This window comes from Alligator sinensis, unplaced genomic scaffold (genome assembly GCF_000455745.1).
Source record: "Alligator sinensis unplaced genomic scaffold, ASM45574v1 scaffold628_2, whole genome shotgun sequence".
Taxonomy (NCBI): Eukaryota; Metazoa; Chordata; order Crocodylia; family Alligatoridae; genus Alligator; species Alligator sinensis.
In genome coordinates, this window is record NW_005841833.1 from 1,111,521 (window position 1) to 1,125,459 (window position 13,939).

The 13,939-nt window shown below is 56.3% G+C and overlaps 1 protein-coding gene across 27 annotated transcripts in view; it reads left to right on the forward strand.

Moving 5' to 3' along the window:
• NCOR2 (nuclear receptor corepressor 2) overlaps nucleotides 1-13,939 on the forward strand; it is a 276,099-nt gene that overhangs the window by 190,823 nt on the left and 71,337 nt on the right. For all 27 annotated transcript variants that reach the window (XM_025197842.1, XM_025197845.1, XM_025197875.1 and 24 more), the window contains one exon: nucleotides 11,867-12,009. In XM_025197842.1, coding sequence (XP_025053627.1) covers nucleotides 11,867-12,009 — 143 coding nt within the window. The remainder of the gene's footprint in view (nucleotides 1-11,866; nucleotides 12,010-13,939) is intronic.

Genomic DNA, 13,939 nt, shown 5'->3' on the forward strand with positions numbered 1-13,939 from the left:
AGGCTGTCTAGGCTCGTTGTATTTTTTTATTCCCCCCCATAAAATACAGTGACCACTAGCACAAATACAGAGTTGGCAGCAATTTCAGGGCTGGCGTTTGATCTTGCACAAACAGCCTGGCTTGATTGCTCCACTGATGCCATGGAGGAAGCTTTGGTTCGTGCTCTGTCTGTTGGGCCCAGCGGGAAAAGGTTCTCCATCTGCCCAGGCCCGGGTGTCGGTGGAAGAGCACTCAGTGGTTTGACTTCCTATGGCCTGGGCTACGTAGCGTGAGGGTTAGCTCTTGTCACGTTCTTTGTGCTTGCGGGATGCGGACCTTGGTGGTTTGACATGCAGAAAGTAACTCTGTGCCTTAAGACAAGACCAGATGAGCGCAACAGTCCCCAGATGCACCATGGCATGCACCCACCAATTGCATTAAGGATTTGCATGCCATCTTTGTTGCCTCCTTACCACGGCACCCTGTGGTTTCCAGAATGGGTGCTGTGGTGCCCAGATCCACTCGGGCAATCCTAGAGAAGCCACAGGGGCAAGGAATCCAAGAGGTGTACGGGGATTCTTCTTTGAAGCCTCAAGCAAAGGGCATCGCTTGAAAGCCTGGAAGGCCACTGGCTGGGGTGGGCTTGCTCCACATAAGAACACAAGAAGTGCCATCCTGCATCGGACCAACGGTCCACCTAGCCCAGTATACTGTGTCTGACCGTGGCAGAAGTGGATGCTATATAGGGAGAGCATCAAACCAGATATCTCTGGAGTAATCTGTCCTCTATTCAATATACACCCTGGTTATTGGTTTCGAGATGGAAACCTTTCCAACATCCCGTCGCTATGGCAGGGTCTGACACGGAGACTGTTTTCTGAAAATGCTGAGTGTAGCAGGTTTCCCTGGCCACTTCCCCCTCCGTTGGCTGGGCTCCGATGCCAGCTCTTTCGCTGTTTAATTTTTTCCAAAGTCACGTCCTGTTGATCTGCTGTGGAGTCCGCAGCCAGCGACCGCTGCATCCTGCTTCGATTGCTCCAGCACCTCTGGCCTCGCGAGCATTGCAGATGTGAAATTAAAATGGAAATGAAGTTTTGGCTGAGGCCGGGAGATGCAGGCAAGGCTGTCAGTAGGTCTCTGATCAATTTGGGGTAAGCACCTGCAGGATGGCTGCTGACAACACGGTCTGCAGATCTGGTTTCCCACGTGCTGGCGCAGCCTCGGACTCAGGTTACTTGTTAATGCGACTGCACCCAAAGGTTTGCCTCGTTCTCACTGAAGTTGTTCTGACCCCCTCTTCAAGCCCAGTGCCAATCTCATGTACTGCTGAGTGTTACTCCCTGTAGACACAAGATTTAATAGATAGACTTTAATCAAGCTAGCTGGCCTGCTGCCAGGGGCTGGGATTAGCTGGAGCTCAACAGTGCAGTTCTTTTGTAAGGGCTGTTAGGAGCCACCCGCCACTTTTGATTCACCACCTGGCCACAGAAGGTGCTTCCTTGGCATTTGTGCCTCAGGGTGGAGCTAATAGCACAGAAAAGCCCTGGAACCACCCAGGGAGCCAGTGAGGAGGTTGAATTGGGGAAATTAAACAGCTCAGCATCCTGTGTGGGTGAGGATGAAGCATGGAGTGCAGCCTGTCTGGGCTGCGCACCCCTTCACCTGCATAGGGTCCTGGGGATGACGTTTTCCCCTTGGCGCTAACCTGTGAGGTCTGAGGTCCCCACCCCAGGTATATGCAGAGAAGGCAAGGTCCCATTTTGCCAAGACCCAGCCTGTTCCATGAGGCTGTTTGGCCTGGTTTCCACTGGCACTTCCAACATGATACTTTTGTCTTCATCCTGCAGCCGGTTGGCACTCAGCAAATGCCACTTGCAAGTGCTGGGTGTATAGGTCAGATATGGACTCACGCTGTGAGTCTCTTCCGGCTGCCATCCAAGCAGCCACACTGATCAGCACTTGAACGCTGCGGCTGCCCAGGGATACTCCAAGGAGGATGCTGTGCATGGAAAGAGAGAATACAGGGGCGTATGGCACTATTAAACTTAACTAGGGGTGCACCAACCCAGCAAGAGGAAAAGTTTGACTTCATGACTTCAATCACGTAGTAAACTTTGGTTCAAGCGTCTGTCAAAACATGCTGAGATCGGTGCGAGTACGGGATTCTGTGTTTTTTGATATCGTCTGCTTTTGTTCTGACTGGGTTTAAAGGTAGAAAGCAGAAAGGTTTGCTTTCTGTGGTTGCTCTGGGATGTACCTGATTTCCTTTTCCGCTTGACGGTGGGTAGAGTGAGGCCTGATCCCCAGACTGGCTCCGACCCCAGCCGGGTTGTCATGGCAGATGAGTTATCCCGCCCAAGTCCCGTGTACCCGCTCTGGGAAGGGCACTGCTTGGCGAAGGGTGCAGCTGCAGACAGCACTGTGGGCACAGGAGCCAGTAGGTATCCACTGTCCAGGAACGAATTTTGGCTGGAATTTGAGGAAGGTGGTTTCTCACCTTTAGGGGAGGAGGGGTCCTGGCACTGCCTGCTGGTAGGAGCAGCAGGGGCTAGATGGAGCCTGTGATAGCGACGGATTGAACACATTTGTTGCCTGTGATAGCAAGGGATTGAACTCAAGAGAATCCCTTCCAGCCCTTTGTCCCTCAGCAGGGACTCATCGCCCTGCGAGATGCAGATCTGGGTTTCCCCTGCAGCTCTAGCAAGTGGTTTTGCTTTGACAAGGACCTGCATAAAAAACAGGATCTTCTTACTCAACCCTGTCCTTCAGCGCGCTTTCTTGAGACTCAGCTCTGCTGACTCGAGTGACTAAAACGTGCTTTGCCTGCTTCTCTCTCCTGTGTGCTGAGAGTGAGGGGGCTTGGATCTGGCCTGTGCAAACGCAGGGACAGTAATGGATTGGCACAGGTGTTCGGAGGCTGTGCAGGTGTCCCCGATGGCATTGTGTGGGCTGCAGAGACCTTCACCCAGGGGATTGTGCGCAGGCAGGAAAAACCCCGCATGGTTCTTTGGTTACCAGGGCTGAGAAGCCAGAACAGGGTCAAGTTCACCAACAAATAGTAAATCCCCTAAAACATGCTGTTAAAGGGGGATTCGAAACCATTCATGAGTCCGGGCCCAATTCAGCAAAGAGTTTCAGCTAAGCCATGGCTGGGGGCGGGGAGGGAAGGGGAATTTTCAGAAAAACAGAAACCTTTTGGTTTGACATGTATTGTTAAATGAAACCTTTCAGCTCTCCATTTCCAAATGGACTGTTTTTTGGGGGGTTTTTGGTTTTGTTTTTTTTTTGTAAAGTGCTAGGAGGATTAAAGTAGCTGGGGGAGGGGGAATCCTTTTGGGTTGCCTGGAAACATTTTATTTGCCGTCAAGTGAAATTGGTCTGGTGTTTTGTCAAAATAGATTCATTTGGGGCTAATTTTTCTTTTCTTATTGGCTGTATCCATGGCTCTCGGAGCCACGCTCCACGCCGGTTACCCAGCGCACCTGTTACAGGGAAAATCAGGGAGGCGATAAAGGCCCCAGGATGTCCTCTTTATGCAGTCACCTTGCCTTCCCTCCTCTCTGCTTTGCAGCGTGATTTTGAACTGACACATCAACAGCTAGTAGCACCGTAAAGCCCTGTCGGGTTGGGCGCGGAGTAATTCATGCAAACCCCGCGGGGCCAGGTGGCAGCATCCTCGGACGCACCGCGCTGCTGGGTGCCGGCTACCTCCTGAACCAGGAGCGCTTGTAGCTACGTTTGCACAGTGTAGCAGACAAGCGAGTTAGCACAGACACTCGGCAGCGCCTGCCGGACCTGGTTACACCGGAGTTAGCCTGTGGGGGAGCAGCACGGCGTGCTCGAGGCAGGGTAGCATAGACCACCGCCGGGCAGCATAGCTGGTGCCCCTGCTGCAGAGAGACCTCCACCCCGCCCCCACCACCAGGTTTGAGCTTGTTTTTTTCCAGGCTGACTTGAAAGGAAAATAGGAAAAGGAACCAGCACACTCCTCCTCCCATCAGCCCAGCACCGCAGCCGTGTTGGCCAGGGAGCTGGCAGGAGGGGGTGGGGTATTGGTGCAGAAACTGTGCAAAGCTCCTTGGGGGCACCTCGCACTCAGGTCCTAGGAGCGGGTGTCCAGACCAAGCGCCGTCCAGCCAGCCGCCTTCTCGTCCGCAGAGCTGCTGGGATCTGCTGTATAGCCTGTGCGTTTACCCTCTCGCGAACGGGCAGTGGCGCCTTTGCCCCACGGCTCGCGTGAAGCGCCTCGCATAGAAAGCAGCACAAAGAGCTGGAGGTGAATTGAATGAGGCAGGTCTACCCCCTGCACGGACAGCTTGTGTCACCAGGTACCTGGGGCAGTAATCGGGTGCTAAAGCGCATTCATTCCCCTTGTGGGGGCATTTGGGCTAACTGCCATGGAGTACCCATCCCTCGGACACCATGTCTCTGGGAAGCATCACGTAGGGCGTGTTTCCCAGACAGCCTGGTCTTAGCTCCTCCTGGAGTAGCCTCCCACGTTTCGGGAGCTACGCTGGCTTGTTTGCGGTGCTGCAGACGGCACGTGCTGCCGTGGGCAGATTCATCAGCCGGAGGACGGGAAGTTTGCTAGCCTGCTGCATTCACCCCAGGACCCTTCGGAAGCTGCCTCCTCTGTGCATGAGCTCCCATCCCGATGGGGTCCGGAGAGACCCCTCAATGCCCAGCCTTTCACCACTGCCTAAAGGTCTGAGCTCGCGTCCTGCAGTCCAGAGGCAGGTCCAGGGCTAAGCATTTGGCCTGTTTTACTACCAGCCAGGCCACAATGTTCCTCCCCAGGACAGAGCATCCCAAAATTTGGGTCCTCGCCCATGCAGGGGTTGACTCAGCGCCCTGTGCCTCCAACCCCTCGTCTCCTGCTGGCTGAGGCTTTCCCCTGCACGCAGCGTTTGTGCAGCGCCCCGCACGGGGTCGTGCCGCCCAACCAGGGCTGTTGGCTTCCCCTGTCCCGCAGAGCCCCTCTCTCCATATCACAGTTGGCTGGTTGTCATGGCACGCCTCTTGGCGAGGCGGCACAGAAACCCTGGGATTTGTTTAGCGAGTGTCAGAACGTGAAACACAAAAGGCCTGTCACACGGAGCGGGCTGGTAATTGCTGTAATTTCCAGCCTACGTTTTAATTTCCAACACTGTTCCCCCACCTCCAACAATAAGGTAGCAGGAATAGTATCTCAGCCAGGTGAAGAAACCGAGCCGGGTTACACTGCCGCAGCCGCTTCGTGCTGCCTCCGTTACAATCCCCGAAATGAGAATTCGTGTTTCCCCAAAGCGGAGGGCGGGGGTGGAGGGAAAGGACTTTTTTTCAGAGCAGGGACGCAAGAGGCAGAATTTGTGTCTCCTCCGAAAGGTCAGAGACCGAGACGACCTTTCCCTCGGGCAGGCAGCAAGGGAAAACCGGTGGGTTCAGAGGCTGAAATGCACCAAGGGTTGCGGGGGGAGGCAAAGGCTCAAAATTCAGGGGCACAAAGGTCTACGTTTTCTTGACGGAGGGTGTCGTGCATGGAAAGCGGCCGTCACGGGGCTCCTTGCGCTCTGCCCAATATGGCCAAGGGACCGGGATGATGGCTGGCCTGACTGGGTGACTCCCTCCCTGATGTGCTGCCGCTCGTGTAACGAAGCAGCCAGTTTGGGTCGGGGAAAGGCTTGGAAGGTGAATATCAACCACAAGAAAGCGTTAGCACGCCCGGGTCCCCAAAGGTGCCTTCTGTCGGGAGAGACCCATGCAGCCCGGTTTACTGCACATCATCGTCAGGAGAAAAACAGCCAAGCAAATGGAAAGGCGAGCTCCTCGGTCTTCCAAATGAACCTCATCGTCGCGGGGGGAATCTGCGTCACACCACGCCAAGGCAGAGCGGTTTGCCTCCATGTGCCAGTTGGGGAGATCGTATCGGGGTGTGAACGCTGGCCCGGTCCCCTGGCACAACAATCCTTCTCCCAGCAAGCGCCAGGCAGCTCGAAGAGATTTCTCTTTGTGCTTGTGGAAGGAGCTTGGTTGCAAGTCTCCTTGGCAGCAGTAGGTCGCCTTCCAGGCATGCTCATCGTGGAAGCGAGAGCTCTAGCTGGAGCAGAAAGCTTGCAGAACCGGCTGGTTCCCCAAGCTGTTTCTTCCAAGAAGAGCGAGCGTTACCAGACAGCACAGGTCACAGGCAGAGCGAGCCGTTCTGCCTGCCCGTAGGACCGCTGTAGACCAGCCGTGGCGCAAGGTCTCTACATGCGTTCTCTCGAGTCCCCAAAGCTTTCCTTGGCGTGCAGTCCAGACGTGTGAGCTATTCCAGGCTTTGCCACCCACTCGCTCCACGACCTTGGATAAATCCCTAACTTCCTCCATGCCTGCGGGCTCCCCCTCCACTCCTGTGGCAGATTCCCACGCACGCTTTATCAAGCACTGTGCAGACCAAAGCTGTCCTGAAGTGCAGCCGCGTGCCTTGGGGAGCACCACCGTTCATCAGCACAAAGCACTTCAGCTTGCGTCGTGCAAGACAGGACGGGCTGAACTCTGACACCTTTGTACGGCGCACAGCAGCTGGCCATACATGGCCATAGGCCCAGCCTTTTCCAGTAACGCCCTGTCCCCTGGGACACCGCATGATTGGGCGTGCTAACGATCAGGCCAGAGTCGGGACGGTGGCCATGGGCTCCAGGAAGCAGCGACGGGGAGAGGGGATGGAAGCAGGGCCTGCCGCGGGCTCCTGTACAGCTTTGGGGATGAGATCACTTTTTTTTTACTGCAACCTCTGCCTGTTAATCCATCTGAGCTCCTGTTAAGGGACCCCTTTTATGGGCTCGCTCACGCACTTTCCAAGAGGCGAGACCTGGGTGGAGCGGGGGCAGCCGCTCCGGGGAGCAGGAGGAGAAACCATCTGAAAAGCCTGCGAGCTGAGGGAGTGGGGATTAAAGCCTCCCTTTCTCGCCACGCTGCCCCTTCGCTCTCGCGAGGGCTGCACGAGCCAACTGCACTCGAAAGCGCCTCTCGGCTCCACGCTCCTCTTCCTTCCTGCCTCCGCCTCGCCGCCGCGCTGGCCTCGTTTTACACCTACCAGGAGGCAGATCCTCCGTGCCCCCACCTCCAGGCCCCCGGTCCCCAACTGCTCCCCGCCGCAGAAGCTCGCCGCACGTGCCAAGCGCTCCCGCTGGCTCCCGTCTCGCGTCCTCCCGATGCCGGCCAACCACTTGTTGGTCCGGCGTGACCCCGGCGCCGCGTCGCTCTCCCCGAGACCCTCGCCCCGGCCGAGACGCGAGCCACCTTCGGGTCGCAACCCTCGCCGAGCGGAAAGGATCGCGAGGACGGGCCGGCTCGCAGCGTCTGGCAATCGCCGGCTTGCGCCTCCCGAAAGAAAAGCTCCTTTGATTCAGTTCAGAGCGGAGGAAACTGTTAAGCCGAGCTTTGTTTTCCTGGATCGCTCCCCCTGCTGTTGACATTCAGATGAGAGCGAGGGAGACAGAAAGTGAGAGAGAGAAAGGAAGTGAGTGCCAAGTTGGCCGCACCCCTTGTCAGCTTGGGTCAGTGCCATGCTCGTTATTAATGCTCTGTCTAGAGGTCACATTCAGACGAAATGAGCCTCTGGGTCAGCCAGAGGAAAAGATTAGAGCTCGTTCGCTGCTCCGCCGCAGAGCGACGGCACCAGCCCGCCTCCCGTCCCTCCGCGGGCAGAAGCGAAGCTGCAGGGCTCTGTTGCCCGCCTCGTTCGGTTTTATTTTGGGGGGGGGAAGCACCTCCTGAAACGGCACAGACTCTCCTCCCGCCGAGCCCCGCGCCGCTGAGCAAGGAGGGGAGCTAGGGGGCGAAGGACCGGGGAGACTTCGATCCACCTTAACAAACCCCGCTCCAGACAGCTGGAAACCTCCGAGGAGGGGACGCGCGGCTGGCTCGCCAGCTCGACTGGAGGAAAGAGCGCCGAGCCCGGAGCATGCGTCCCCACCAACTTCTCGCATCGGGGTCAGGAGGCTCCTGCGTGTGCGACCCCGTTCAGCGCCCTAAGGCAAGGGCTGCCGATGGCTCCGAACAGCCAGAGCTGCAAGGCTTTTAAAGGACCAGCTCTCCGGTTTGGGGGTTTTTGTGGGTTGGTTTTTTTTTCCTCTCGCTCGCTCTCTTTCTTTGGCTGCCGCGAGAGAGCGAAAGCAAAATGCACGGGAGAAGGCGCGAGCGGAGAACTCCCAGCGCTTCATAAGCGATTGATCTGCCTCGCGTGGCTTATCGAAGGAGGGCTCTCCCCGCTCCAGTCTGACCTGCCTGCCGTATGCTTCGAGCCGACTTGCTGACAGGTGAAGCTAGACTGGGAGAATGTAAGTACAGCCCGAGGGCAGAGAGGAAATAGCCAGCTTCTGGGGCTAACGTTGGGCGGGGGGGAGCGCGTGCATGCTCGTGTGTGTGTGTGTGTGTGTGTGTGTGTGTGTGTGTGTGTGTGCGTGCGCGCCCGCTGAAGTGCGCACATCTGCGAGCCGTTTCCCCGAAGCCAGGGAACGCGGCAGATCTGGTCGTTGACTCAGTCGTAGTTTCACTTGTGATCTTAAATGGATGCGTGCATTTTGCCAGGGGCAGACCCAAGCCCGTCCGTTCCCTGCGACAGAGATCACGGGTGCCGGGGCGGGGGGGTCACGTTGAAATGCATGCGTGCGGAGCAAAAGGGGGGAGATCAGAGCAACGCCGTCACGAAGCAGAGCCGTGCCAGGACCTGGTAAAGGGAGTTTTTTGTATCGGCAAGAGCTAGGGCGTCTCCTGGCTGATCCCTCCCAGCCTCTAGCAGGTAATTACAGTTTTGGGAAGCAGGTGTTGCTGTTTTGCTTTCTCCCCCGTGAAGATAAGGGCGTCTGCGCTCACTGGTTCGGTCCTGCAAGGGATGGGCAGTCCGTGCTTTGGAAACACACGGCCTCCGCCTCCTAACACAGAACCAGGCAGCAGCCCCGGTGCGCTGGCAGCGTCCAGGCTGTGACGGTGGGAGGGCCGGGGGCTCAGCACGCTTTTCCCCGTAGGCCTCGAGGCGAAGGCTCCCAAGGAGCCGAGCCTGAATGGGCTTCAGCCCAGCCCCGTGATTGGGAAAGACGCATAAAAGAGCTGGTGCACGGTCAACCCAGCAAGAGAAAGGGCAGCAGGGAGCTGGCCTGACCCGTTACACGCAGACAGAAAAGGTCACGCTGCACTTGGAAACGTTGGAGCAAGCAGAAAAAGGTCTCGGTGGAAGACCCCATCCTCCTGCCCTCCGCTCAGCTGTGGCTGTCGCAAATGCCAGCCTGTCGTCCCCCCCTCCCCTGCCCTGCACGGCTCCAGCGAAACGCCTGCTGTCCAGGGAGCCCCGACTGCAGCGGCTGCAGGACTTATTAGGCGTATGAGAGGCCCTTGCCCGAGCGATGGGTAATTACAGCCCCATCTGGCGCACGTGGGATCCGGTCACCGGCAGAGCAGTGAGGGAGCAGGTTGATTGATTCGCTTGTGTCGGCGGCGCTCGGTGGGTCACGAGGCATCAGGGCCTGCCGGGGAGGGGAGGGATCTCTGGCTTTGCTCTCCCCGGGGCGGGCAGCGAGAGGCTTGTAAGACGGCAACCGCTGAGATCCTGTGTTTGAGTGGAACAGGGCGCTCGACGGCAGCCCATTTCTTCGCTTCTGCAACGGTGCGAACTTTAACTCTTTCGTTTCCTGCCTGCGCCCGGCTCCACCCCGAGTTAGTTTTATTCTTGGGCCTTCGGCCAAGGGGTGTCTCGGACATCAGGAGCTGCAGTCTGCCACGGGGCTGGGGGCAGCAAGCTGGGCTCCCTGCACCCCAGCCGTCTCAGGGGCCAGAAGGCTGGCACCAGCGGTCCTTCAGCTACGCAGATCCCCCACCCCGACCCGGGGCACAGGATCCTGCTCCCCCAGCCCTGGCTCCAGGCCCAGGAATGTAGTTGCTCAAATGCGTTTGCACGGAGGCCAGGTGTTACCTTGTTGGGGATCTTTTTGCCTTAAATGGTGACATTTGGCTTCACAATCCAGCGAGCAGGCCCTACCCACAAACAGCGCTGTGCTTGCAAGGGCTGGTAGGGGAGGTGGCAACGGGGATGCTCTTCGCTCCCCGGGTGCAGGGGCCTGTGCGGGGCACTGGACCGGGCAAGCCGGGCCAGATGCTCTTTGTCCGATGATTGGGCCGTGGCCTGCCGGTGCTGACGATGCCTATTTCCCTCGCGAGGCTTTGCAGGCGGGGTTGGCGGGGGCGGGCTCTTCGCCGCGCGCGGCTTTGCGGGGGGGTTTGGAGGCGCCGGGCCCGCCCGCCACGTACGCCAGGCGTGTTCGGAAGAACACGGACAATGGCAGGCAAGAAGTAAGGGAAAGTTGGAGCGGAGTCAACGCTGCAAGGGCTGATCCCGGCCCAACCTGACTGTGCAGCATGGAGCCAGCTGGAGCGGAGTTACCTGGCTCGATGTGCAACCTGATGGCAGCTGCATAGCAACCCCAGCCCCGCCTGGCAATGGAGCCGAGGCACCAGGCATGCGTGGAGCAGGATCATGCCTTAAAGGGGTAGATACCGAGGCGGCTGCTAGGAGAGACTGCACGGGGCAAAGGATGTCTCCAGGCAGGGCAGTCTGGCACATGGGAAGGACACGGGCGTTTGTGTGTGGAGGTGTTGATTTGTTCAGCTGTATCAGCCTTGCTTTGTTCGGGGGGATAGAGCAGGGACTCGGGTCCCTGCCGCCCTGCTCAGGAGCGTAAAGGCCACGGGTTGCTGGAGAGCTGATTGCCCCATGGCACCTCTCCTCCAAGCTCCTGCTCCCAGGGTGAGCTCAGCCACTCTCTGGGGTCATGGAGGAGGTGGCATTTCTTCCACCCTTGCTGCATTTGGCCTGCAGTCCCCTCTCCCCACACTATGCCCAACTTGCATCCTCGCCTTGGGCATCCATCGCCTTGCCCCCCGTGTCTTCCCTCCATGGTGTCATCAGCCACGTGCTCACGACGTGAGCATCTGTCTCCATCCTGCACTTCTGTGCCTGGACGTCCCTCTGCACTGGAGGGGCTGTGCCCGTGCACCACGTGGATGGGCTAGGACCCCGACGAGCCTCGCTCCAAGGGGTGGCAGGGCAATGGGTGAAGCAAGAACGCGGGACTTGGGGTGACTCCACCATCGGTCTTTGGGAAGCCACTTGGTCCTTGCTCTGCGTCTTGGGTTCTCTTTCCACGTCATGAGGCAGGAGCACCACCCAGCCTCAAGGAAAAGCACGTGCAAGGTGAGAGGCCTGGCAGTCTGAGAATGAGCCGCTGCCATCCTCTGCACCCACTTGCCCACTCTGTGACTGTGCTCCATCCCTCCAGGCTTCCCCGGCTGCTCCACCTGTATGGAGTCATCAGCCCCTGGCACGGTGCCTCACCTGAACGTTTTCTCTTGCTCGCAAGCCCACTATCATTGCTGGTGCCCTCCCCACAGTGATGCGAGTCACCTGGGCCAACGCTCTGCCACCTCCTCGTTGCACTCGCATCTCGTGTCCATCTCTGCACGTGCTTCCAGCTTGCCCCCCAGCCCAACTGAGAGCTGCGGGCTCAGTTATCTCTCCGGTGTCAGTGCCCCGTGAAGGCCTGCTCTCCCTCTCCCAGGGGGGTGGAGAGCAGCAGGCTGTGGAGCTGGCTGTTGTTGGGCAGCCCTGCTGCAGGATGCTTCGTTCCCCAAGGCTGTAGGTCAGATGCCTTTCCCCTGGAAAGAAAAACAGGCTGCTCTCCACCATCGCCTTGGCCACAGAAGCCTTCCAGACAGATGTTGGTGGCCATATTGTTGCCGCGGCATTGGGTTTGCACATGGGGTGTTGCCTGGCCTGGGTGAATGAACAATGCTGCCCTTGTGCAAGTTTATCTGGTTTCAAACTTCCTAATTTCCCCCCTTCTTTTCTTGTTTTTCTTCTCTTCCTGGCTGAAGGTCTCCTTGAACATGGGCGGAATTGGTCTGCCATTGCCAGGATGGTGGGCTCCAAGACCGTGTCGCAGTGCAAAAACTTCTACTTCAACTACAAGAAAAGACAGAACCTGGACGAGATCCTACAGCAGCACAAACTAAAAATGGTAAGAATCCCGCCTCAGCCCACTTGGAGTGCCACAGATATTTCCCGGCAAACAGAGTTCCTGGCGTTCCCAAATCGGGAGGGAAGTTTTTCTTTTTTACTTTTTCTCTCCTTGTAGGATGTGCCTCGATTAAAACCATGGAGCCCAGGCTTCGTGTGATAGTTTAGAACAAGGAACAAGAGCGTTTGTCCTTCGGCTCATGGTATTTTACCAGGGAGCGGGGCAGAATAATGTGATTTCAGGCAGGAGTGAGATTTTTGGTAAGGCAAAGCATGCGATGGCAGTGTGTCAAGGGACTGGGCCAGAGTGTGCTCTCAGTTTGCAGGTGTGTAAATCCTGTGAAGCCTTAAGGTTTGTACTGATTTATTGCCCCAGCACCGGAAACCAGAGCAGGGCCTTGTAATTCGGCATGTTTCCATTGAAACCTTTGCCTAGCCTATACCCCACGGTAGCTCAAGCACCAAGTATAAACATGTGAATGGTGAGTGGACCAGGAAAAGATTAAAGGTGAGGGTTCATCGTGAGCTTTTTAGGATATTGGAAGGAAGAGAGAACAAGCAGTTGGCATATCCAGAGGCCAGCATAGTCTGATAACAAGCTGGGGCTCTGCCCCTGACACTGGCCTCCTGATCCCACCTGTGACCATGGGCAAATCACTTAACCTTTGTCTCCCCGCTGGTAGAATGCAAAGACTAATGCTTCCCCGCTCCAAAGGCCGAGGGAATGAATGAGCTGGTGCACCAGGAATGCATTCTAGCAATGCCGTGCACTGCGACAGGACTACCAAGCCTTGTAAGTGTTACTTCATTGGTAGAGTACCCTGGGTCCCGAGCTTCCCAGCTAATAGAATTCACATGGCTAAAGCCCCAAGGGGTGCTTTGAAAATGCAAAGGGCAGCGTTCAACACAGGAATCTCCCCAGCAAGCTATTGCAACAAGAGTAAAAAGACAGGAAAACAGTGAATGACTCACCCAGGAATTTAATATCCTAGTCTGTCTATAGGAATGAGAAATAGAGAGGACGTTGGTGATTCGTCTTATTAATTCTCCAAGGACCGAGACACTCGTGCGCTCCACGTCTCACTCGATTGTTTTAGAAACAAGGCAGAAAAGCCATACCAAATCAACAAAAAAAAATTACCGAGATTGGAGCGACACTCCCCCTCTCCGCCCCCCAAATAGCAGAGCATTATTTGACAAAGATATCGTGTTCGTTACTGGGGAGAATCTGAAATAAGATCCTGCAGCTCAGTCGGTAATGGAATCAGAGTTGCGTATTTGTATTTACTCGGCTTCCTAACGTTACAGAAATTATACTGCAAGAGCACTTTTCTGCAGAGCCCAATTTTCCCTGCATCCGCTTCTCCGAGGTAGTAGCTAGACTCCTCCGTTCTAATTGTTCACAATTTATATCATCAGCATCATTCTATTTTTTTCGAGCATTCGCGGTTGTGGAATTTGGGTTTTGTGTAAGAACAATGACTGCTCAGCTGTTATTTTTTGTGCTCTATTGTTTTATGGCAACAGCAGATGCCAGAAGGCTGAATAAAATAACAGAACAACTGAGACAAAATTGCCGTAGACTTTTCCTTCTGATTCCTAAATATATTCATAAATGGACCAGAGCTCCTAATCATTTCCTATGTAGAGTCTGGGCATGCCAAAGGCAACCTTGACCTCCTTCAAGGATAAGCAGTGGGTGATCAGGCAGAGATATCATCAGGTGATTTCACTATGAAGCGCCTGACTTCTTTCATGCCCTCAATGTCTGCCCCGACTACTGATTCCCATGCAGATAATGTGCAAGGAAACAGAGGGACTCTGTTTGTCCCCAGATTTGCTAGAAGGTTGGTTAAGGAGGATGAGCTCAATTAGTAGGGTTGATCATTTCTAAAAGGCAACTCCCGTTCTGTCTGCCAGCCCTTTTTCCT